Below are 26,671 nucleotides of genomic sequence, written 5' to 3'. Positions count from 1 at the left end.
AATAATACTAAAATAACACTGATTTAATTAGATTTTTTAAATTAAATTATTTGTAATAATAATAATAATGACAAACAATCTAACAAACATTGACTGCAATTATTGGAAAATTATAAAAAATAAAAAATAATGTAAAATATTCATATAAATTATAATAGTTTAACAATAATACAAAAATAACACTGATTAAATTAGATGTTTTATTAAATAATTTTATTAATAATATTAATAACAATGACAAAACCAAACTAACAAACTTGATTAAAATTATTAGAAAGTTATAGAAAAAAAACAAACAAACAAAAAACAAAAACAAATGCAAAATATTGATATAACCTATAATAGGTTTAAAATAATAATAAAATAACACTGATTCAATTTTTTTAATTAAATTATTTTTTAATAATAATAATAATAAACAAACTAACAAACTTTGACTACAATTATTAGAAAATTATGGAAAATTAAAAGTAATGCAAAATATTCATAAGAAATATAATAGTTTCACAATAATACTAAAATAACACTGATTCAATGATTCAATTAGATTTTTTTATTCAATTATTTTATTATTAATAACAATAATAATCATAATCATAATCATAAAAACAAACTAACAAACTTTGACTAAAATCATTAGAAAATTATGAAAAATTAAAAACAAATCCAAAACATTCATATGAGCTACAATAGTTTCACAATAATACTAAAATATCACTGATTTAATTCAAATATTCAAATATTTTTAATAATAATAATAATAATAATAATAATAATAATAATAATAAACAAACTAACAAACTCTAACTAAAATTATTAGGAATTATGGGAATTGGAAAATTAAAAACAATGCAAAATATTCATAAAAACTATAATAGTTTCACAATAATATTAAAATAGCACTGATTCAATGATTCAATTTGATTTTAATTAAATCATTTTATTATTATTATTATTATCAATAATAATTAATAATAATAAAAACAAACAAACTTACAAACTTTGACTAAAATTATCGAAAATGAAAAAAAAAAAACTAATCCAAAATATTCATATAAACAATAATAGTTTTACAATAATACTAAAACATCACTGATTTGATTAGATTTTTTAAATTAAATTATTTTTTATAATAATAATAATAATAATAAACAAACAAACAAACTTTGACTAAATTAGAAATTATGGGAAATTGAAACTAATGCAAAATATTCCTGAAAAATATTTTAGTTTCACAATTATAATCAATTTGATTTTTAAAAATAGATTTAACCTTAAAAACAAAAAAATGTTTGTTTTTTTATTAAATGAATAAAATAAAATTATATAAATATATATTCACACATGCTTTAAGTTTCAATAACATGGTTGCAAAAAAACTGTAAACCTTATACAAGCTAAAAATGTATGATCAACCAGCTCATACTGCATAAAATTTAGTTTAACCCTCTGAAGTTTTTTTTATCTCCTCTATTCATTCACAATTTTCATTCAGTAACCATTTTACTATACTGTAGAAAGTTCCTGCTAATCACACAAAAGCACACGCATACTATGTATATCTTATACTCTATTGCCTTCCCTTTTTCATATATAGTATGTGCAACAGTATGTAGCATGCTTTACTTCAATAGGTGCCATTGCTGATGCACTGTTTTCTATCTCTCAGGTGTCTGACGGTCATTTCATTCAATTCTTTGCTCCATCTGATCTCTCTCCTCTCACCAAAAACATTGTTTTTGTCATCGATGTGAGTGGAAGCATGTGGGGACTGAAAATGAAACAGGTATGGATATGTTTCCAATCAGGATCCTATCAGGATGTGCTTTTTGTCGAATACATTGTGTGACGATCCATTACTGTAAAAGTCTTTTAGCGCCTTTTTGTGGAAGCAGTGGAGAACTGCAGTTTTAATTGAATTGTTGCCACCATGTGGTCATCGAGTAAATTGTAGGGCACTAGAAATCAATTTAGAGTCTATTTACTTTCTTAAAACTCAGGGATTTTCATTCATTTTGTTTAGAACTTGATTAGAAATTATGAAAAAAATTGCTTTACAGTCGAAAATTAAGTTATTTTAAATGGTCACACAGCTAAAATGGCTGAATGTAACATTTTCCTTTCTTTGTGCTTTTAGTTAGCTTTCCAGTTAGTTGCAAAAAGCTCTCTTGATTTGCCGTTACCAGTAAAAGTCACTTTAAAACTTGAGAAACAAACCAGAGCTAACAGCTTTTGTGTTGTGTTTTGTAGACAGTGGAAGCGATGAAGGCTATTCTGGACGATCTGTCGCCGGATGACTCTTTCAGCATCATCGATTTCAATCACAATGTCCGTTGCTGGAGCGAAGATCTGGTCCAAGCTTCCTCCATCCAGGTGGATGAAGCTAAAAAGTATGTCCAAAGCATCAAGCCCAATGGAGGTGAGACAATCTGTTATTAAGCTGAAACATTTCTTCAAAATGGACACCATTGTTTGGTAATGACCTTGTGTTTAACCCTAGGCACTAACATCAATGAGGCTTTAATGAGAGCAGTGCAGATGCTGGTGAGAGCATCCAATCAGGGACTGATGGACCCTGGCTCTGTGTCTATGATCATTCTGGTGTCTGATGGAGACCCAACAGTGGGTAAGATTTATAAACCTTAATGCTATGCAACAGAATTTCTATTTCCTGATGTTTCCCCTGATGTTTCTCTTTTCATGCCTTGTTTAGGAGAAATAAAGCTGAGCAATATTCAGAAAAACGTGAAGCGCGTGATGAGGGAGGAGTTTTCTCTGTTCTCTCTCGGTATTGGCTTTGACGTGGACTTTGACTTCCTGGAGCGGATTGCTATGGACAACAGAGGTGTCGCCCAGAGGATTTTTGCCAATCATGATGCCGCAGAGCAGTTAAAGGTTCGTTTTATCTTTCTAATCGTGACAAATGACAGGATTTTTTGATTAATCGCTTGGTTTCTGAGGTAACCCTGCCCACAGTGAATCCTGCTCATTCTTAACATCAAATATATTCAAATGATCTGTTATTGTGCCACATCATACAGCATTTTCTTTTAAATTATTTATTTGTAATATGTCATTTCTATGTATAAAGACACATTTATACTGTGTTTAGAAAAAAAAATTCTATTTGATCAAAAATACAGAAAAAATTACTTTTGTGAAATATTACTTCAATTAAAAAAAAAAATTCTTTTAATATCTTTTAAAATCTAATTTATTTATATGAGGCAAAGCTGAATTTTCAGCATCATTACTCCAGTCTTCAGTGTCACGTTATCCTTCAGAAATCATTCTAATATGATGAATTACGATTAATGATGGAAATTTGGATTTTCTCGGACCTGAGATGTTGTTTTCTTTTTTCTTTTTTTAAGAAATTAATGCTTTTAAAGTGATATTAAACTTATATTGTTAGAAAAGATTTCTATTTTGAATAAATGCTGTTCTTTTAGAATAAAGAATAAAAGAAAAAAGTATCACAGGTTCCAAAAAATATTAAGCAGCACAACAGTTTCAATATTTATAATAAATCAGTATATTAGAATGATCTTTGAAGGATCATGTGACACTGAAGACTGAAGTAATGGCTAAGAATTTTTTTTAGATTTGCATCAGAGGGATGAATTATATTTTAAAATATATTAAAATAGGAAACCAATATTAGAAATTGCAATAATATTTTACAATATTACCTTTTTTATGTATTTTGATAAGAGCATAAGAGACTCCATTAAAAAACATCAAAAATCTTACTGATTCCAAACTTTTGAACGGCAGTGTGTATAAACGTTATCAAACTCAAATTTGTGGCAAAATATATCATTATACACATATTTAATTAACATTTTAACTTAACGTTAATTTTGACAGCCCTAAAAGATACATTTTGTAAAATTCTGTCAAATTATCCACAGACCGCAGTTTGTATATACCAGTGATAAACAGCAATTAAATTGGGCAACAAATGGATTTTTTTTTCTACAAAAAACCTTTAAAAAAATTTTGTTTCAAAAAAAGAAAACTTAAACTTTGTTCAAAATTGTTAAAATATCAAAGTCTGCAAAAAGTTGTGAATTACTGTATGAACACTGTATAAACCTTTCTCATCAAATTCTTCAAGTACTTCAAGTATCTGAGCTATGATATCTGGACTAATTTTATAGATCTACAGTCAAACCAAAGATTATTTCCTTCCTTACTTCCTTTTCTTCTCTCTCCAGACTTTCTATAGTCAAGTCTCCTCTCCTCTCCTGAAGTCCATCACCATTCATTTCGCTGAGAACACTGTGAGCAACTTGACTCAGAATCGTTTTGATAAGTTCTTCAGTGGTTCTGAGCTGATAGTGGCAGGGAAACTCCAACCGTCAGATCTCACATCGCTGCAAAGCTTCACCACCGCTTCTGCTGTAAGCCCCATGCCACTTTTGTCTCTTTTAAGATTTTAAAATTCAGTCTTCACGCCTTGTTTAATAATAACTGTTTTGCTTCTCTAGGCAAACATGGACCTGAACATTCAGACTGAGGCGGATATTCATGAGTTGGACTCTGTGCTCAGCACACATCAACATTCCTTCACTGGCTTCGCTCGGCAGATGTGGGCCTACATGACTGTCAATCAGCTATTGGCTGAACGGTGAGAGAAAAACAACCCTGTGTTCACTTCAGGAGCAGTTTTGCTACATTTGAAGTACTGGTCTACAAATCATGTTCTTTATGTTTCTTATTTATTTTGTTATTTATTTTCAGTTTTATAGTGGATTAAGATATTGAATATATATTAATCTGTATTGACTTTAAACTGATATAGCAGCTGGGAAATGCATGGCCATTATATTAACATTATTTATAGTTTTATTAACTAAAATAACATACCATGTTCAGACAGTGACACACAAATGTGGACATGTCCAATACAAGTGTTCTATACAACATTTAGCAGATATAGTAATGCTACCTGATTTGCTGAAAGACAGACATTGGTAAATATGCCCTGGTACAGTGGCCAAAGGAAATTAAACTTAAAAGGGTTAGTTCACCCAAAAATCAAAATTACCCCATGATTTAGGGGTAATCCACAGTGAACATGCACCAACAAATACACAGAGTGACAATACACAATACTTCAGCAACCAAAGGCTATGAGAACATGGTATATATAGGGTGATGCTAAATAGGTAAATTACACAAAGCTGAAAGCAATGAAACATGATCATCCATGCAGAGGTTGGTGGGAATTGAAGTCCACAACAAACAATCTGTGAAAAGTGGCATGAAAAGAGTGCCCTATGGTGGCTGTCATAAGCACACCAGCAGGTGGCTGTGACCTAACTCCCATATTAAAGAGCAGATTCCAGACACTCCATCAAAGGTGGAATAAGTCTAGGAGGGAGGTGAACAAGAGGCAGACCAGGGGAAGGATGGTGGACCAGGCCCATGTGTTGGAAGAGGGCCTGGGGCCAGAGGTAGACCAGAAAGCCGAGGCGGAGCAAGAAGCCAGTGAGGAACCAGCAGAGCAGGAGGCCAGAGCAGTGCAGAAGACCACCACAGCAAAGCAGATGGGTCCGATGATCCCCAAAGTGGAACTGATGGACTGGAGCAAACTCTGGAGTGAACTCAAACTTGAGTGGACTCAGGAGTGGATTCATGGACTAGAACAGACTCTGTAGTGAACTAGTAGATGGGAGCGAACTCTGCAATGAACTTGTAGACTTTATTAGACCCCTAATTCCTGTGGTAGTGCTGGAGGCTCTGGCGTGGTGGCCATCTTGTGAAAGGGCTCTGGAAAGCCTCCTCTGGAGCAGACTCTGGAACTACTTCCTTTGGAGCAGGCTCTGGAACTGCTTATTCTGGAGCAGGTTCTAGAAGAGCTTGCTCTGGGTCAACAGGAGTGGACCTTACTGCACTCCTCCTTCTATGACTTTGTTTGAATGTGGGAATCAATGAAGAGTCCTAGACTTGACTTGACTTCACAAGGGGGGCAGGGATGGGACAGTACCTGAAGCTAGATTCTGGTGGTTGGTAGAGCTGCAAGTACCTGGAGAAGTTCCAGAAATCCAACACCGTTACCAGCTCCATCTCCCAATGCAGTAGGGGTTCATCAGACAGAAGTTAAAAATGTCAGCCTCTCCACCGTTATTCTAAACATTTGAGCGAAAGCCCACACCCCCATTCCCTGCTGGTCAAGTGCAGCCAGACTTTGAAAACAGACTTCTCTAGACAGGTCCAATGATACCCACAGTGGAGCAGAAGACCACCAGGATGAAACTGACAGAGCCATGGCCACCATGGAGGAGCAGATGGAGAAGAGAAAAAACACTGTGAATCAGGCAGAACTCTCCTTAGCTTGAAATAGGACAAGCTGAAAGTTCAGAAATTACCTCCGTGGCCATAACAGGGCAAACTGAGAGTTCAGAGATGGGCTCTTTGACACAGGACAGTCAAGGGATTCTCGAGTGCACTCATTCAATCCCACAATGCAACGTAAAAATGAGCGTACGACCGATGTACACTCAATGGCTAGAGATAACCCATAATGCATTGTGATTAAATTCCCGCGTCTCACCAGAAGATGGCACCCACAGCTGAATCATCCATCTGTTCATTTTACAATGCACTCGATTTTGAAGTAACATAAAGTGCATCCATCCATCCTAAAAAGTACTCCACATGGCTCCAGGGGGTTAATAAAGTAAACTCTAGTTTCTGATAACTGTTGTAAGTGCATTTATGAGAGAGTGGCGTTCCAGTGGATGAAGTAGGACAAAGGCGAGACCAAGTTTTATTTACAGCAAAGGAAAACCGGGCTACTCTTGGCTTATATTGAAATCCAACATTTTCTTTACACATCTTATTTTGTTTTCCTGATTCTTTATGCTAAATGGAAATTTCTGTCTTGTGTTTCCCATTAATCATACTTATTGAGAACTTTGCCTCTGTTAATTTCCTCTCATGTAGCTCTCTAGCTTCTACTTCAAATAAGAAGCGTAGGATCACCCAGAGAATCGTGGCCCTGGCTGTGGAGCATCAGTTTGTGACCCCTCTCACCGCAATGCTGGTGGAGGGTGAAGACGAGGGCAAGGCAGAACGACTGATCGCAGACTCGCCCAGAGATTCCAAACATGGCTGCTGCTCAGGTACCAAATCCAAACAGTCAATATTGTAAAAAGCTTTATTAAAGGGATAGTTCACCCAAAATGAAAATGTATTCACCCTCCACCTGTTCTAAACCGGTATGAGTTTTAATAATCCAGGTAAACTGTATTTTTTTTGTCCATACTATGGAAGTAAAACGTTACTGTAAACTGTTTATAGACAGTTTATAATTTTTTTTATTCCGTACTTAGCCACTGCTCCATTATCTGGACCACCGCCGGTGCAACGCTTAGTCTATTCAAATCCTCCCTGGGTTCAGCCTACACCTGCTCCAACTCCCAAAGAAGCAGCCGGAGTGCATGAAAGTATGATTCCTGGACACATCACTACTGGTAATGCAGCACAGTCAATAATAGACAGTTCACATGGATTTTGATTTGAGTTCACTTTTAAATTCAGAGTCAGTATGAATGCAACTAGAATTGGTTTCTTGGTACTTATGCAAGACGCTACAGGCAAAAACGTTGTATTTTTCATGCACAGGTCAGTTTTGAGATTTTAAGCTATTTGGCTTTTCATAAGGTGTTGTTTCAGACGAGTGGAAAGGAAACATCCAGAATATCGTTTTATTTGTTTATTTTATTCCATTGTACAGTTGAAGTCAAAAGTTTTCATACACCTTGCAGTTTTTTTTACCAAAATAAGAGGGATCATACAAAATGCGTATTATTTATTTATTTAGTACTGACGTGAATAAGATATTTCACATAAAATTCGTTAACATATAGTCCACAGGAAAAAAATTATAGTTGAATTTATAAAAATTACCCTGTTTAAAAGTTTACGTACACTTGATTCTTAATACTGTGTTGTTACTTGAATGATCCACAGTTTTTTGTTTTTTTTGTTTTGCGATAGTTGTTAATGAGTCCCTTGTTTGTCCTGAACTGTTAAACTGTCTGCTGTACTTCAGAAAAATCCTTCAGGCATTTTTGTGTATTTGAACCCTTTCCAGGACAACTAAGGGTCTCATATGCAACTATTACAGAAGGCTCAAATGCTCAATGTTGCTTCAGATGGTAACACAATGTATTAAGGGGGGTGAAAACTTTTGGAATTTGAAGGTCAGGGTAAATTCTGTAATCTGAAAAATCTTCTGTAGCTTCTGAAGGCAGTACTAAATGAATAAAAGATGATGTTTAGGCAAAATAAGAAAAAAATGTTCATTCTGTTCAAAGGTTTTCACCCCCCGGCACTTAATGCATCGTGTTTCCTTCTGGAGCATCAGTGAGTGTTTGAACCTTCTGTAAGAGTTGCATATGGGTTCCTCAGTTGTCCTCAGTGTGAAAAGATGAATCTCAAAATCATACAGTCATTCTTGGAAAGATTTCAAATACATAAAAATGCTGAAAAACCAAAGAATTTGTTGGACCTGAAGGATTTTTCTGAAGAACAGCAGGCAGTTTACTGTTCAGGACTCATGAACTATCACTTTTGCAGTATTGCAGCTTTTCGCAATATACCTTTAAATCCTTTCTTTCAAGATTATGTTTTACTTTTTTATTTTAAAGAAATCTCCACTTCAGTATTCCCCTTAAAATCTTAAGGAATACTGATCTACCCCTGCTACATATTTAGCTGTGAATCTCTCATCCTTTTGATTTCAATGCAGTGGACAGTGATCCCCACTTCATCATTTACTTACCCAAAAGCAAAATGGACATCTGCTTCAACATTGACTCCAAACCAGGACACATCCTCAACCTGATTTCAGATCCTGGAACAGGTAACTTGATGTCTTCAATCACTTGAAAAAACTCAGATCCTTTATTTATTTATTTATTTATTTATTTATTTCATATTCCATATGGTTTTTTTCCCTGTCCAGGAGTCACAATCAACGGTCAGTTGGTTGGGGCCAAGAAGATGAAGAACAACAAAATAAACACATATTTCGGCACCATCTCCATATTCTCTAAAACAGATGGTGTGCAGGTTATAGTAGGAACCAACAGAATCGATTTGATGGAGGGCAGGAACAATCACTCCTTTTCTTGGGGAGCCACAGCTGAGCTGGTGCTTAAAAGGTATCGAAAATCAAACAAACTCCAACAAATACCACAAATATGGTAATTAGTAAATATTCCTGCTTGAATTGCAGATTTTAGGAACTAAATTGCAGTTTTGTTTAAGGGATAGTTCACCCAAACATGAAAATTCTGTCATTAATTACTCACCCTCATGTCGTTCCAAACCCGTAAGACCTTTGTTCATCTTTAGAACACAGATTAAGATATGAAATGCGAGAGCTTTCTGACCCTGCATAGACAGCAACACAACTACCACATTCAAGGCCCAGAAAGGTAGTAAAGACATTGTTAAAATAACATATGCTAATATAATATATGCACAATTCATGCTTATCAGAATGAGGGTTACCATAATGAAAGAGCAACATGTTACCGTGACAATTGATGGGAAGATTTCAGTGATGGTGCTTTTGCATCGGGTGTGGAAGAAGCATCCTGTGCAGGTGGACTTCCTGGGCATTTACATGTCTAACGACAACAAATACTCCACGCAAGTTCATGGTCTCATTGGTAAGCCACTTAATATTTAGAACATACTTTATTCAACACACCAACAAGTGTGTGGGTCTTGTTCCATAAAAATTTTTTTTTTGCGACTCATAACAGGTCAGTTTGCACAGGAGCCAAAAGTAAACGTGTATGGCGTGCATGAGGGAGCAGATCCGAAGAAGAAAGAGGCCACAATGGAGGTGAAAGGCAACAAACTAGCTGTCACCAGGTACTGTCACATACAAATCTCATTTCTTTTTAAAAAATATCACACACACACACACACGCACACATTTGTTTCATTATGTTTGTATGTCATAAGCCCATCTCATAGATTTCGATTGTTTTTATATCAGGTTAATTAGATTTTCAATGGCCTACCCCAAAACATAACAATCACAGAAACTGTACGAAACACTATTAAATAGAAACATGATTTGACCAATTTATAAGACATTTATCTAGTTAAATGTCCTCACTAGTTTCATATATGTGTCCATATATATCCACCACTGAATAAAAAAAAAAAAAAAAAGGTTATTGCGACTTTTTTTTCTCAGAACTGTAAGATATAAACTCGCAATTGTGAGAAATACATTTAGAATTGCAAGATAAAAACTTGCAATTCTGACTTTTTTTCTCAGAATTATGAGATATAAATTCTACAATTGCGAGTTCTAAAGTCCAATTTTGAGGAGGGAAAAGACTGATATATTCTCAGAATTGGAAGTTTATATCTTACAATTCTGACTTGACTCACAATTGCAAGTTTATGTACCAAAATTCTGAGAAAAAAGGTTATGATTGACTTTTTCTCATAATTCTGACATTAATTCTCAAAATTCTAACTTTATAGCTCACAATTACAAGTTTATATCACACAATTCTGAGAAAATGTCAAGTTTGCGAGTTTATACCAGGCAATTCTGACTTAATTTCTCAGAATTGCAATTACACGTCTAATGACAACAAAGTTCACAGTTGCATGTTATAAAGTCAGAATTGCAGGTTGATCTTTTTTCTCAGAATTGCTTCAAAATGTGACTTTTTTTTTACAGAATAGCTTGATATAAACTCACAATTTTGTGTTCAATTCAGAATTGCAGGATATAAACTTGCAGTTCTGAGAAATAAGGTCAGAATTGCGACTTTTTTATCTCATAAATCTACTTCTCAGAATTGAGAAGTTTATTTCTCAAAATGCTGATTTGAGTTTATATTATGCAATTCTGAAAAAAAAAATCAAATTTGCAAGTTTATATCTTATAATTTTGACTTTTTAACTTGCAATTGTCAGTTCATATCATACCATTCTTACTTTATTTCTCACAATTGTGTTCATACCACACAATTGCATGTTGTAAAGTTAGAACTGAAAGATAAAAACACAATTCACAATTCTCACAATTGCGAGATATAAACAATTCTGAAAAACAAGGTTAGACTTGCAATTTATGTCATAATTCTGACTTTATTTCTCAGAATTGCGAGTTTATATCACAATTCTAAGAAAAAAAGTCAAATTTGCAAGTTTGTATCTCATAATTCTGACTATAATTTGCAACCGCAAGTTCATATCACGCAATTCTGACTTCATTTCTGAGAATTTCTTGATATCTCACAATTCTGACTTTTTCCTTCAAAATTTGACTTTTTCACAGAATTGCTTGATATAAACTCGCAATTTTGTTTTAAATTCAGAATTGCAAGATATAAACTTGCACTTCTGAGAAATAAGGTCAAAATTGCGACCTTCGATTAGTAAATCTATTTCTCAGAATTGAGATGTTTATTTCTCAAAATTCTGACTTTATAACTCGCAATTCTGAAAAAAAAAATGTATTTGCGAGTTTATATCTTATAATTCTGACTTTATAACTTGCAATTGTCAGTTTATATCATACCATTTTTACTTTATTTCTCAGAATTGCAAGTTTTTATTTATAAGTTTTATTATTTATAATTGCAATTCTACATTTCTCACAATTGTGTTCATATCATGCAGTTGCATGTTATAAAGTTAGAACTGAAAGATATAAAAACTCACAATTCTAAGAAATAGTCACAATTGCGAGATATAAACACAATTCTGAGAAACAAGGTTAGACTTGCGATTTATCTCATAATTCTTACTTTATTTCTCAGAATTGCAAGTTTATATCACGCAATTCTACTAAAAAAAAGTCAAATTTGCAAGTTTGTATCACAATTGTGAGAAAAAAATCTGAATTGTGAGATAAAAAAGTTGCAATTAGCATTTTTTTTTTAATTCAGTGAAGCAAACAGGCTTCCATAAAATCGGAATGACTTAAAAAGAAAACCTACCATGATGTATAAATTGTTTTCATCAACAAAATGCACAAAATAATGAAAATAATAATAATAATTTAAAAAAGACTTGCCTGAGATCCATTCAAATCAACTTATGTTCATTAAGGACCTAATTATATCATATATTTTTTAAATGTTGGAATATTTTTATATCAATTAGGGGCTGGCAGAAGGACTACAGACATGACAAGAAACGAGGTTCTGATGTCTACTGCTGGTTTATCCATAACAATGGAAAAGGCTTCATTGATGGCAGTTACACCAGCTATATCCTGCCTCAGCTGGACAGCTTCCTGAGCGCTCTCTGAGAGCATGAGTGTGACAGCTAGCTTAGAACACTTGCTAAAAGAGAAAAAGAGGCTAGATTAGTAGAAATCTGTTATTTTATAAAAGCAATAAGAAGCAAAGAAAACCTAAACATTGCCATTTAAAAAAAAAGTTTTTAATACTACAAGAAAATATATACAAAACATAGGAAAATAGTTCTGTACATCAACCAACTGAACTGAAATTGCTTAATAATTAAAGCCAATTCATTTAATTATGTCTTGAGTGTTTGCAGTAAAACATTTTATACAGAAATCTAATTTTAATCATATGCAACCATTTTTAATGACAACAGATAACAATAAACAAATAAACACAATAAAAACCATTGGTCATTTTGTTCCATTATGTAAATCAGATCATTCAAGAGTCTTTATTATGCACTCTGACACAGTAGAGGCACCGTGAAGAAGATGAAAATCAGGCCAATTTAGAGAAGTCCTCATATGCAATTCCCTCCACTGTCTTTCCTTTCATCCGACCCTAAACCGAGCCAAAAAAAAACATGCTTTAGATGAGTGTCTCTCAATCTTGGAGAACAGTTGTACTGGTTAATATAGTTTACTTTCAGAACAAAAATTTACAGATAATGTAACCCCCTCCAAGATGTTTAGGTGTTTTTTTCTTTCTTCAGTCATAAAAAAATTGTGTGTTTTTTTTTTTAGGCAAACATTTCAGGATTTCTCTCCATATAATGGACTTCTATGGTGCCCCCGAGTTTGAACTTCCAAAATGCAGCTTCAAAGGGCTCTAAAGGATCACAGCCGAGGAAAGAAGGGTCTTATCTAGCAAAACAATGGGTTATTTTATTTAAAAAATACAATTTAAATACTTTTTAACCTCAAATGCTTGTGTTGTCTACCTCAGCAAGACGAGTGTTAGAGCTTAAAAAGTATTTAAGTTGTAAATGTTTTTAGAAAATAACCCATTGTTCCGCTAGATAAGACCCTTCTTCCTCGGCTGTGATCATTTAGAGTCCTTTGAAGCTGCATTTTGGAAGTTCAAACTCGGGGGCACCATAGAAGTCCATTATATGGAGAGAAATCCTGAAATGTTTTCCTCAAAAAACATAATTTCCTTACGACTGAAGAAAGAAAGACATGAACATCTTGGATGGCAAGGGGGTGAGTACATTATCTGTAAATTTTTGTTCTGAAAGTGAACTACTCCTTTAATAGAAACATCAAAAGAACAGAATTTATTCGAAGTATTATTTTGGTTTATAAAGACACTCATTTTTTAACAATTGGAGGCATCCTTGAATTAACAGACATTGAATAAAAGCTACTAAATCCTATTTTGATTTCACAAGGTGCAGTGACAATTTTCAGAGTGAACTTACCGAGTCTAACATGAGTGTAGCAGAGAATTTATGCTCATTTATGCCTTCCAGGATGGCCTCTGTGTCTTTATATTGGCCATTCACGATCAAAACTCGCTTACCTAAGAGAAAATGAGAGATTAGATTGAGAATTTCTTCGAAAAATCCTCTTTTTGTGTTACACAGGGGAAAAAAGTAACAGGGTAATACCAGGAGCTGGAATGACTGTCTCCAAATGACTCTGGTCCAGTTTGAGTTTGTCTCCAGAGTCCACCATCTTCACCACAGCTGTGTATTTATTCTGCACCTCCTGTAAAATCACAAACATGCACAGTATCACTGTAGAAAACATGTTAGCACTCTGTTTGGATGAGAACAGTCCTATACTGACAGTGCTTTAGTTACCCGAATGATTGCTTTCTTCTTGTAATACTTCTCTCCCAGTTTCTTAGTTATCACTTTGACTACAATGTTTGCTTGGATCCAGTTATCGGATCTTACAGATTTCTTCTTCTGTTCCTCCATCTGGAAGACACACAAAGGGAATATTCTGGGTGAATCAGGTTCATTAAAGGGATAGTGCACCCAAAAATGAAAATTATCCCAAGATTTACTCAACCTCAAGCCATCCTAGGTGTATATGACTTTCTTCTTTCAGACGAATACAGTCGGAGTTATATTAAACAATGTCCATGTCACTTCCAACAGTGAATGGCTGTTGAGATTTTGAAGTCCAATAAAGTTCGTCCATCCATCATAAAAAGTACTCCACACGGCTCCAGGAGGTTAATAAAGGCCTTCTGAAGCAAAGTGATGCATTTGTGTAAGAAAAACATGAACCAGTGAGAATATAGTAGTTTTTCGAGAATCAAGTTTTGTTTACAACAAAGGAAAACCAGTCGTCTCTTGGCTTGTATTAAAATCCTCTGTCATTTTTCTTTACAAAACTTCATTTTGTACTTGTACTTTTGTACCCTACGCCTACATCCTATGTCATCCGCATAAATGCCACTCTCTCGTGAACGCGCATACAATAGTTAGCGGAAGCTAGAAATTGTGGTTTATAAAGTTTTAAATATGGATATTTTTCTTACACGACCAGTCGACCACATCGATTACCTTCAGAAGACCTTTATTAACCCTCCGGAACCATGTGGAGTACTTTTTATGCCATTTTATTCTCAACAGCCATTCACTGCTATTATAAAGCTTAGAAGAGCCAGGACATTTTTTTTATAACAATACAACTCTGATTGTATTCATCTAAAAGAAGCAAGTCATATACACCTAGGATGGCTTGAGGGTGAGTAAATCATGGGGTAATTATCATTTTTGGGGAACTATCGCTTTAAAAAAATGTGTGATTTGTGCATTCAAAAGAAAAACATTAACGAAGAACGTGCCTCCATTATCTCATCCAGAGCAGATTTCTTTTTCTTGTCCTTAGAATCTCCGCTGTGGGAAGACTCTTTCCTTTTTGCAGAAGCTGCAGCTTTGAGGGCACTAGGACCCAAAGTTGTGCTATAGAAATTAAACAGATATTAAACAGTTATTGTCAAATCCGTCACCCAAACTATAGCCATAATGCTTTATAAGACTTTTAAGGTGTGTTCACACTTGTCATGTTTGGTTTGATTAAAAGGAACTCGATTGCTCTGTTAGTGCGGTTCATTTGAGTAAGTGTGAACGCTGCCATTCGAACCCTGGTGCGCACCGAACTAGTATCCTAAACAAAATTTGCAAAGAGCAAACGTGGAGCAACGAGGAGGTAAAGTGCCTTTTATGAGCTCTTTGTGAGTTTGCAGGTGGTGAAAATAAAATCATATACATGCAACAATGAGCGTGCTTAGTCCAGCAGACGGCATTCAGTGTAGTCAACTTAAATAAGTTGGACACACCTTTTTCTTTAGTTTGGAGTGTTTGTCCAAACAAACGTCACTCAACTCGACCAATCAAATTGTGAACGTATCACTATGCCTTTAGGTTTGATATCTTTAGGTTCGCTGTCAAAAATGCCAGTGTGAACACTGGATCAGGACCAAATGAACAAAACAAACCGAACTACAAGTGTGAACACACCTTTAGACTGGTTATACCTTGTTTTGGAAGGTCCTGCTGAAGCAATGTCTAAGTTAAAAGCCACTTTCTCATCTTCCTTCTCTCGCTTCAGTTCTGTGAACACTGGCTCCTCCTGTAGATACATGGACAATGACATTTTGAACAGGAAAAATAAAAAAAATAAAAATTTTAAACACACAAACACACCTCCGGCTCCTTGCCTTCCCGGCCACGGCGAACTTGTTCTTCGATGAATTTTGCACTGCGTTCTTCATCGTCCATATCCTGTTTCTTCTTCCTCTCTAGCTCCTCCTGTCTGCGGATCGTCTCTGGATCACGATCAATGTACTGGACGTACCAGCCTTTGGGTGTCTCATCCACTTTGCAAAAACCTGTACAGACAATCTAAATGAAACATGTACAACACTGTGCAAAGGTCATCAAGGATGCATTTATTTTGATCCAAAATACAGTAATTTTGCGAAATATTATTGTCATTGTAATATATTTTAAAAATGTAATTTATGCCTGTGATGCAAAGCTGAATTTTTAGCTTCATAACTCCAGTCTTCAGTGTCACATGATCCTTCAGAAGCAATTCTAATATGCTGATTTGAAACATTTGTGCCATTTAATATTTTTTTGTGGAAATCACAGTGCTTTTTTAGAATTATTTGATGAATATAAAGTTATTTAAAATATATTTTTGGTAATGTAAAAAGTTTCCCTGTCACTTTTGATCAATTTAATGCATCCTTGCTAAAGAAAAGGATTCTTACTGACCCCAATTTTTTTTTTTTTTTTTTTTTTTACTTGCCTTCTCTCCCAAGCCATTTGGTGAAGTCAGTAAGAGTCTCCCACTGAGTAGAGTTCATGTGAACGTGTTCCCGATTACTGATGTATTCATTATACACAATGTTATTGTGAACTCGCTTAGTCCCTGCAAAAATGAACACAGACTCTCTTAGCCAACAATATTAGAATAAATGAATAAATACTGGTTAATAATTAAAAACAGCAATAACTTACCAAAACGTCTTCGGAGCAGCTCTAAGAAGTCACTTTTGAACTCCCTATAAAATCAGAATTTGAAATCACATTTCATCTCAAGACAGATGGATCAATACATGGATTTAGATAAATAGTGTGTGTGTTGACTTACTCTGAGAAGTAGCTCATGAACTGGTTAGGGTTCTCCGAAGCTAACAGCAGCTGTCTCTGATGAGACTCAGACATGCAGTGACATTTAAACCCGTTCTGCAATCAAAAGAGATCAAGTTAGCTGGCGGCTCGCTAGGTTTTGAAACAACCTACGCTACCAGTCAAAAGTTTTTGAACAGAAATATTTGTAATGTTTTTTTGTTTAAAAATGCTAAAAATTCAGCTTTGAAATCACAGGAATAGAATAAATAACATTTTAAAATATATTTAAATAGAAAACAGTTGTTTTAAATAGTCAAAATATATCAAAATTGTAACATTTTTGCTGCACTTTGGATCAAATAAATGCAAGTTTGGTGAGCAGAAGAGACTACTTAAAAAAACACTACAAATATTACTGTTCAAAAACTTTTCACTGGTAGTGTGTGTTGCTCAAAATCATGTCAAGATAGACTCAGTGTCCATGTCTTGCCCAAAAAATGCTGTGTAAACAGACTGGAATTGAGACAAACACAATGATGCCCAACACAGTCGTAGCCTGTAAAGCACAAACATGATGACAAGGCAGCTTACTTGGTTTTAAGACAGGTTATGATGTTCAGATATGCTGTTTAGTTGGTATTTTACCAGGTTTACATATATTCATTTAGCATTTACTATGAGATGTATTTTGAAAAACATCATCCTAAATAGACAACACATTACATTTTAAGACACAACCAATGATTTAAGACCTAACCCTTGCCTGTGATGCCCCAAAATGCTGTCTACATTGGTTTTAATATACACTACCAGTCAAAAGTTTTTGAACAGTAAGATTTGTAATGATTTTTTTTTAAAGAAGTCTCTTCTGCTCACTAAGCCTGCATTTATTTGTTCCAAATTACAGCAATTAAAAGTACAATTTTGAAATATTTTTACTATTTAAAATAACTGCTCTCTATTTGAATAGTTTTTTAATGAATGGATTAATTTAATATAAAAAGCTTTTGTAACATTATACACCATACCATTCAAAAGCTTGGCGTCAATTATAGAAATTAAAACTTTTATTTAGCGAGAATGGTTTAAACTGATCAAAAAGTGATGATAAAATCATTTATAATGTTACAAAAGATTTCTATTTCAGATAAATGCTGTTCGTCTGACCTTTCTCTGAAAAAAAAAATCTACTATGTTTTCAACATACTATTAATAATAATAATAATAATAAATATTTTTGAGCAGCAAATCAGAATATTAGAATGATTTCTGAAGGATCATTTAACTGGAATAATGATGCTAAAAATTCTGCTTTGAAATCACAGGAATAAAAAAACATTTGAAAATATATTTAAATATAAAGCAGTTATTTTAAATAGTAAATATATTTCAATTTAGCTCTACTTTAGATCACACAAATACAGGCTTGGTGAGCAGAAGAGACTTATTTATAAATACAAAATCTTACTTTTTTGATTTTTGACTGGTAGTGTAGTTTATAGTTTATATTTGCATTTAATATAGCATATTTTAAGGCGCAAAACATTATAATTAAACATGCTATCTAAAAAGGCAGCTAAAGTTTTGTGACACAGTCTGATATCCATTAATTCCGCATAGAAATACAGGAAATATGCAGTACTTTTATTCATATCTACAATTGAATCATTAAAAATCATAAGCGAATTAATTAATACATGCGGTATAAGTGTTACTGAAAAACAAGACACACGTTCACAGAAACTTACTTCATCTCTACATTGCTTCTGACACATTTGGCAGTACCACCGCAGTTTTTGAAGGCCTTTGGCTTTGATTCTATTTCCAATCGCTTTGGGACTTAGAAAATCTGCTTTCCCCATTTTAACTACTCAAAAAAATCAAAATATAATAAAAAAGAAAAACAGTTCCAGTGTCTCAACACTTCTCACTCTCCCTTGCGCCGTGACGCGATCCGTCGCTTTGCTAACCTGCGTATTTCGTCACTAATTCGTGTGTTCCTGTAATATCGCGAGATTGTGATGAATAAGTCTTTCAGCGCTTTATTTGCGCCTGCGCAGACCGGCGGCTCTGACCTTCATTGAAGTGAACATGTTCGCCAGGACCAGCGCGGCGGTGTTCCTCCCACAATGGTAAGACTTTATAGATTTTTTTTTGAATATGTAACATTCTGGGAATATGTATTTAATGTACGTTTATAAGTAATGAAACTAAAATGCGTCAGTTGGTCAATGAAATGAGGATACGGTGGAGCAAGGACGTGCTGAACTTTAGGCCGCAGTGTGTGCGTTTAAGCGGATGACAGACCGCGAATTGACATTTCCATGTTTATTAATGCTTGTTTAATAACAATATGCTGCAATATCCACATATTTGATCAAATTATGTTCTTGAGTTTTGAGCTGTTTGTATGCAAACCGTCACGCAATGACGTAAATACCAGTGTGGGTTTCTAGGGTATGCATTGCTTTCAATGTAATTTCAATTGATTATCACATTTATTGATGCGTCATTGCTCTGAGAGTTATTATAATGCATTTATTTGTGGTTAAGATTAACCTCTTAAAACATCTCTTGCAGTGGGCAGGTCAGGAACATGGCTACCTTGAAGGACAGTAAGTAAAGTTTCCTTTTGCTTTATTAAAGGTCATCTAATATTCATGTCTTTACAAATGTAGTTAATGTACTTAAATGTGTTTGTATCTTGCTGGTGTTTGTTTTGCAGTCATGTCATTGTACATAACAGACAGTTGTATGAAGTTTCTGACCAGTGTTTTTTCCTTTCACCAGTCACCGTTCGGTTGAAGTCCATCAAGAACATCCAGAAGATCACCAAATCCATGAAGATGGTGGCAGCAGCAAAGTATTCCAGAGCTGAGAGATCCCTGAAGCCCGCCCGGGTCTATGGCACTGGCGCTATGGGTATGCAGCATATTCATATAATTTTTCACAAAATTAAGATTATAGTGCACAGATATTACGATATCTATGGAAGCCTGTTTCCGCCACTGAATAAAAAAAAAAAAAGGAAATTCTGACTTTTTTTCTCACAATTGTGAGTTCACATCTCGCAATTCAGTCTTTGACGACAACTTGAAATTCTGACTTTTTTTTTCTCAGAATTATGAGATATAAACTCACAATTGCGAGTTAAAAAGTCAGGATTGCGAGACATAAGCTCACAATTCTGACTTTTTTTTTTTTCTCAGAATTGCATGATATGAACTAGCAATTGCAAGTTATAAAGTCAAAATTGCAAAATTTCAACTCATAATTTGAGAAACAAAGTCAGAATTGCAAGATAAAAATGCACAATTCTGACTTTTTTTCTCTGAATTGCAAGACAAACTGGCAATTGCGAGAAATAAAGTCAGAATTGCAAGATATAAACTCACAGTTCTGATGTTTTTTTTTTTTTTATGAGAATTGCGAGTTTGTCTCACAATTCTGACTTTTTCACAGAATTGTTAGTTTATAACTTAGAATTGTTTATAACATTACAATTGTGACTATCTCGCAATTCTGACTTTATAACTCGCGATTGAAAGTTTATATCTCACAATTCTTAGACAAAAATTAAAATTGCGAGTTTGTATCATGCAATTCTGAGAAAAACATCATAATTGTGAGATAAAAAGTCGCAGTTACGAGTTATAAAGTCAGAATTGCAAGATATAACTTTTTCAATACTCATAAATTGCGATATATAAACTCACAATTCTAACTCGGAATTGTCTATCATATTACAATTGTGACTTTAGATCTCGCAATTCTGACTTTATAACTTGAAATTACAAGTTTGTATTTCATAATTCTGACTTTAAAACATGCAATTGCGGGTTTATATCTCACAATTCTGAGACAAAAAGTCAGAATTGTGAGTTTGTATTAGGGGTGCAACGGTTCAACTTACTCACGGTTCGGTTTGTATTACGGTTTTAGAGTCACGGTTTCGGTACATGTGCTATGTTAAGTATAGTATAGTAAAAAACTACTGTCAAATAAAAATAAAGAAGAATAATCTAACTACAAGCAACAGCACAAATAAATACAGTTGAGTAAAGATACAAATAAAATAAACATTTTTATGTAGGTCTAACATTAGTTTTTAGGTACAGAAACTGAAAAAATAATCAAATGTAAAAAAGCATTGCATATTTTACAATATAAATTAAAGCTTAATCTTTATTAACATTACAAAAGCTATTCAATAAAGAGCAGCGAGTGATTTCCTTGCTGTTGCTGTTTGATTAATATTAAGAAATTGCGGTCACTTTGTATGCGCTGATCCAGTGCACTGATACTGAACGTTTAGCCGGCTATGTCTGCTAGGATACTTACCAAGATGGGCATTTTGACAATTTGTGTGAATTTGTCCATTCAAACTCAATACTTAAAAGAGAGCTTAATATTTGCGCGCGTTCTGAGGTGCGGGTTTGCGCGCTTCGGATGAGAGCACACACAGATGTTCTCACTGCACGCGAACTCGCGTCTTATGGCTCGTAAATGTTTAAACTGACAAAGCTTAAAAAACATTAGCTTAAATAAAGATAGCAATGTGTGCTGTTCGGGTCTTACCTACACACGCGTGCTATCAGCACCTGTAAGATGACGGAATCACTGATTGCTCATATTCCAGTATACGGCACTCGCATTGAACAAAAATGGTTTGTCCACGTTGTAATGTATTGGGAAGCCAGAATGCGCATCCATCAACAGAAACATACACTTGTATAACCCTGTTTGTTTTACATGTTGTTACTTAAAACAAATCATTTTACAGATGCGTTGTCAGATTTAAGTTGAACCGCGGTCCTAGTGCGCACCGAACCGTGTGTGGAGATCCGTACGGTTCAATTTTTTACCGAGAACCGTTGCACCCTTAGTTTGTATCATGCATTTCTGAGAGAAAAAAAAAAAAAAAAAAAAAAGTTGCAATTCCCTTTTTTTTTTTTTTGTTCAGTGGTGGAAACTGGCTTTCATAGATATCCATTTAGAACATCTTGTGAATGTTATTTTTTCATGTCATTGTTGTTTAGCACTCTATGAGAAGGCTGAGATCAAGGCTCCGGAAGACAAGAACAAGCACTTGATCATTGGTGTGTCATCTGACCGTGGTCTCTGCGGTGCCATCCACAGCAGCGTGGCCAAAGCCATGAAGAGTGAGATCGCCAAGCTATCTAGCGCTGGCAAAGAGGTCATGATTGTCAATATCGGTGACAAACTCAGAGGTCTGCTCTACAGGTATATATCTCTCTCGGTTTGTCTTTGTTGTTCTCATTGAATAATTTTCGCAATGTTCTTTGCTTTAATCTTTTCCTCTGCTTCTGTGACCATCAGGACCCATGGCAAACACATCCTGATCAACTGTAAGGAGGTGGGCCGCAAACCCCCTACTTTTACTGATGCTTCTGTCATTGCCACAGAGCTGCTGGACTCCGGCTATGAGTTTGACCAGGGATCCGTTGTATACAACAGATTTAGGTTTGATTATATAATGCACATTGTTTTATACCAAACATTAAACCAAATATAGATTTTGATGCTGATTTGTGTCTTCTGCAGGTCTGTGATTTCATATAAGACAGATGAGAAACCTCTGTTTTCCATTGACACTGTTGCAAGCTCAGGTATCATTTAGTTGTTAGGCTGGATGACACTAATCGTTCCTGACACTAATCGCAATGTAATAACTGAATCATTTGTCATGTGTTTTGTTCAGAAAACATGGGCATCTATGATGACATCGATGCTGATGTCCTGAGGAACTATCAGGAGTTTGCTCTGGTCAACATCATCTACTTTGGGCTGAAGGAGTCCACCACCAGTGAGCAGAGCGCTAGGATGACTGCTATGGACAGCGCCAGCAAGAATGCTTGTGAGTCAATTTATACGTCGTCATCCTTTCAGTTTTGAAAAGACTATGATGACCAGCTTCCTATATTCCTCGCAGAAGTGTAATCGTCACTAATATTATCGCTTTGCAATCATGTCTCTTTTTTCCTCTTCATTAGCTGAGATAATTGACAAGCTGACTCTGACCTTCAACCGAACCCGCCAGGCTGTCATCACTAAGGAGCTCATTGAGATCATTTCTGGAGCCGCTGCTCTGTAAGATGTTTTTCCCCTTTTTTGCCTGTCTTTTACCCTCATTATAACCATTGCATGCCATCTGTCTGTCTTATTGATTCGTTAATTCATTCTCTGTATTGGGTTATGGTTTAACCTTTTCTAATGCACTGTTCTGTTACATCAAAATTATGTTTTTTTTATTTATTTTTATGAACTCATTTCTTTCATGTGTCATTTTTGCACTTTTAATTTAACCCACATTAATTCAATTTCCATCTTTCCCTCACTGACCTTCCATAATATGCATGTTCACCGTTCACAGAAACTGAGGCAGGACTGAGGTAACGTTCTGCAGCAGACCGTAGGATTTGTTGTTTGATTATAAAAAAAGGTGTTTTGTTGTGTGTGGGGGGTTCTTTTAGTGGGTTTAGTTAATTTCTACTAGAGAAAGTTATTTGAGTAAAAGAGCTTTACTTTTTCGTTAGAGAATGACATGCTGACTTATAGTTTTATTGGTTAGACCTTAGACATATCCTTTATGCAAGGATGTTAAAGGGATAGTTCATCCAAAAATGAAAATTCTGTCATTAACTACTCACTTTGATATCGTTTCAAACCTGTAAGACTTTTGTGCATCTTCATAACACAAATTAGGATATTTTTGATGAAATCTGAGAGCTTTCTGACCCTGCATAGACAGCAACGCAACTGACACGTTCAAGGCCCAGAAAGGTTGTAAGGACATTGTTAAAATGGTCCATGTGACATCAGTGGTTCAACCATAATTTAATGAAGCTACGAGAATACTTTTTGTGCGCACAAAACACAAAAATAGTGACTTTATTCAAACATGTCTTCTCTTCTGTGTCATTTGTTTTCTTTGTGCACACAATTTTTGTACCTTGATAATATTACAGTTGAACCACTGATGTCACATGGGCAGTGTTGGGTAACGAAAAAAAAGTAATCCACTACTAATTACTTCTTTTATTTTAAAATTTTAAAAAGTAATCAGATTACTAACTAAATTACTTTGAAGTTTACTTTATCAAACCTAAAAAAATTGAAACTCGTAGTTCTTTCAGAAATTTAAAGTATTTTATTTGTATACACTTGGAATATCGACAACAACACATTGTGCTTTTGTAAAGTAAAGCAACAACAGAGTGGACTTTCTGCCGTCTTGGTCTCCTTGAACTTTAATATTGAAAATGTGCCATTTAAAAGGAACGGAAACTCAGCGAATACCTGACAAACTTGTCAGCATTAACTAGCTGGACTTTTCCCAAACTATAATTTCCCAAACTAACATTTTTAAATATAATAGGCAACCTTTCATTGCATCTAAGTTTTGTACAACTCATCTGCATTTTAGCTCACATTCCCTGGTGATTTATTAAAGGGCATACTGATGCGCAAAACATTATTTTATAATGCATTTTACTTCATATTTCTTTGTAACTTAATGTCATTTTATTGACATTAGTAACTTATCAAATTACATGAATTTAAAATGTAACGCATTACATTACTGCATTATCAGGAAAAGTAATTAGAATACACACAATTTAAATTCTATCATTAATTACCCTCATGTCATTCCAAACTCGTAAGACCTTCATTCATCTTCGGAACACAAATTAGAATATGTATGATGAAATCTGAGAGCTTTCTGACCCTGCATAGACAGCAATGCAACTGACACGTTCAAAGCCTAGAAAGGTAGTAAGAACGTTGTCCATGTGGTTCAACCGTAATTTTATGAAGCTATGAGAATATTTTTTTGTGTGCAAAGAAAACGAAAATATTGACTTATTCTACAATTTCTTCTTTTCTGTGTCGGTCCTCGACGCACGTTCACAGGAGTACCACAACATCGTTATTTTTGTTTTCTTTGCGCACAGAGTATTCTAGCTTCATAAATTAGTTAAACCACTGATGTCACATGGGCAGTGTTAGGTAAGTTACTAAAAAAAAAATCCAAGTTACTATTTACTTTAAAATTGTAATTTGAAATTTAAAATGCAACTAGATTAGTAATTATTTTTAAGTTACTTTCAAGTTAGCAAATCTAAAAAGTGCAGTACAATGTGAAACTCATAGTTCTTTCGTAATTTAATATTGACTGAGAAATTACGCAAGTATCAAAACAAAAAAGCAACTTGAACAACAGCTAAAAGAACTTAATGTTCTGTCATTTTTAATTGTACAGACGAGTAATGCATTGGTTAAAACTGTAAAAAGTCTACTTTTATTTGTATACACTCGCAATATTAACAAAACATTGTGCTTTTATAAAACAAACAGGGCGCACTTTGTCGTTTCGGTCTCCTTGAACGTCTTTTTTTTAAAAATGCACCACAAAAATGAATAAACTCAGCAAGTACTTGACAGATTTGTATGCATTTACTATACTTTTCCCAAACTACAGTAGTCAACATTTGAAGTGGATCAAAACCTTTCATCAAAGTTATACTGAAACCAAAGCAATACCTGCTCTTTTCTCTTCTTTGAACTTTTTTTAATTCTCTTCAAATGTTGACTACTGTATAATGCCAGACTAAAATATGTGAAATGTCGTTCCAAAGGTGTAAGACCTTCGTTTATCTTCGGAACACAAATTAAGGAATTTGTGATGAAATCCGAGAGCTTTCTGACCCTGCATAGACCGCAACACAACTGACATGTGCAAGAGCCAGAAAGGTAGCAAGAACATCAAAAAAATAGTCCATGTGACATTAGTGGTTCAACCGTGAAGTCATAAAGCTGCAAGAATAATGTTTGGGCGCAAAGAAAACAAAAAATAATGACTTTATTCAACAATTTCTTCTTTTTTGTGTCAGTCTTCGATGCACGTTTTTGAGAATACCACGACGCGTGTGTGGTGCGGTTGAAGCAGGATGTAGAAAGTGCTAAAGTTGTTAATTTTGTTTTCTTTGCACACAAAATATTCTCGTAGACCTTATGGTTGTTGCATGGACTATTTTAACTATGTCCTTACTACCTTTCTAGGCCTTGAAAGTGGCAGTTGCCTTGCTGTCTACGCAGGGTCAGAAAGCTCTCGGATTTCACCCAAAATATTGTACCGGTTTTGAACGAGTAATTAATGACAATTTGAATTTTTGGGTGAACTGTCCTTTTAATTTAAATGCTGCTTTCATATATCAGAGGCCAGAAACATATTCTATATGTTCACACCAACACAAATGTTTGTTGCAACAATTCATGTGCAATTTTTTATTTTTTTGTTCAGATCAATGAAATGGCAAATTCATGCATTAACAGCTGTGTGTTCAAATGTGAAATTATCGCAACAAATCTTTGCACTCAACATTTGTCTTGGTGTGAACAGGCCTTTAGAGTGTTTAGAAGGTACTAAATGTTTCTTTGTTTTTTCCTCATTACAGATAAAGAGGATTCCTGGGATGTTTCAGTGTGGTTCTGGCTCACATGCTCTCCAGTTTCGTCACCTGGTGTAGAATTCATAAATATATATGTGCTTCTGTTTATACAATAATGAGACAAAATAAACCTCTTACAGAGAAATGCCATCCATTTGACTTCTCAAGTCTATTTCTAGTGCATGTCCTAATCAGCTTTGATGTCCTCCTAAAAAAATAAAAAGCAAGTTTCCCGACTCGTGCTTGTTTTCCATTGGAATTAAAGCTTGTGAACTCTTCTTTGAAGCCACTGGGTTGGCTACGCTCAGAGGTTATCAATACACGGAGCATTTGAAGAAGACGTCTGC

At 34.6% G+C, this 26,671-nt stretch overlaps 4 protein-coding genes across 6 annotated transcripts in view; 3 read left to right on the top strand and 1 right to left on the bottom strand.

The window, feature by feature from the left end:
- Positions 1-26,671, top strand: part of taf3 (TAF3 RNA polymerase II, TATA box binding protein (TBP)-associated facto) — a 102,585-nt gene that overhangs the window by 5,682 nt on the left and 70,232 nt on the right. The window lies entirely within an intron of this gene.
- LOC141333781 (inter-alpha-trypsin inhibitor heavy chain H2-like) lies at positions 1,670-12,342 on the top strand. The gene is made up of 13 exons (XM_073838914.1): positions 1,670-1,786; positions 2,251-2,419; positions 2,501-2,626; positions 2,714-2,895; positions 4,221-4,406; positions 4,494-4,633; positions 6,955-7,133; positions 7,344-7,484; positions 8,765-8,878; positions 8,981-9,179; positions 9,520-9,692; positions 9,789-9,900; positions 12,163-12,342. The coding sequence occupies exons 1-13, from the start codon at positions 1,763-1,765 to the stop codon at positions 12,308-12,310; spliced, it is 1,893 nt and encodes a 630-aa protein (XP_073695015.1). The 5' UTR covers positions 1,670-1,762; the 3' UTR covers positions 12,311-12,342.
- On the bottom strand, positions 12,490-18,732 carry LOC141333779 (DNA/RNA-binding protein KIN17-like). The gene is made up of 11 exons (XM_073838913.1): positions 18,600-18,732; positions 16,871-16,965; positions 16,738-16,781; positions 16,526-16,648; positions 15,916-16,100; positions 15,747-15,841; positions 15,054-15,171; positions 14,056-14,175; positions 13,861-13,960; positions 13,672-13,772; positions 12,490-12,812 (listed from the first exon to the last, which is right to left on the bottom strand). The coding sequence occupies exons 1-11, from the start codon at positions 18,711-18,713 to the stop codon at positions 12,750-12,752; spliced, it is 1,158 nt and encodes a 385-aa protein (XP_073695014.1). The 5' UTR covers positions 18,714-18,732; the 3' UTR covers positions 12,490-12,749.
- LOC141333778 (ATP synthase subunit gamma, mitochondrial-like) lies at positions 18,894-26,560 on the top strand. 3 transcript variants are annotated; one of them, XM_073838910.1, is made up of 10 exons: positions 18,894-18,983; positions 19,432-19,466; positions 19,642-19,773; positions 21,891-22,095; positions 22,192-22,335; positions 22,417-22,481; positions 22,574-22,729; positions 22,866-22,962; positions 23,246-23,264; positions 26,331-26,560. In XM_073838910.1, the coding sequence occupies exons 1-9, from the start codon at positions 18,943-18,945 to the stop codon at positions 23,250-23,252; spliced, it is 882 nt and encodes a 293-aa protein (XP_073695011.1). In that variant the 5' UTR covers positions 18,894-18,942; the 3' UTR covers positions 23,253-23,264; positions 26,331-26,560. The 3 variants fall into 3 exon arrangements, with proteins under 3 accessions (XP_073695011.1, XP_073695012.1, XP_073695013.1); XM_073838911.1 differs by lacking the exon at positions 23,246-23,264; XM_073838912.1 differs by lacking the exons at positions 23,246-23,264; positions 26,331-26,560 and having other exon boundaries at positions 22,866-22,966.

The sequence above is a fragment of the Garra rufa genome, chromosome 4 (genome assembly GCF_049309525.1).
Source record: "Garra rufa chromosome 4, GarRuf1.0, whole genome shotgun sequence".
Lineage (NCBI taxonomy): Eukaryota > Metazoa > Chordata > Actinopteri > Cypriniformes > Cyprinidae > Garra > Garra rufa.
This window is presented reverse-complemented; position numbering and strand designations above follow the sequence as displayed.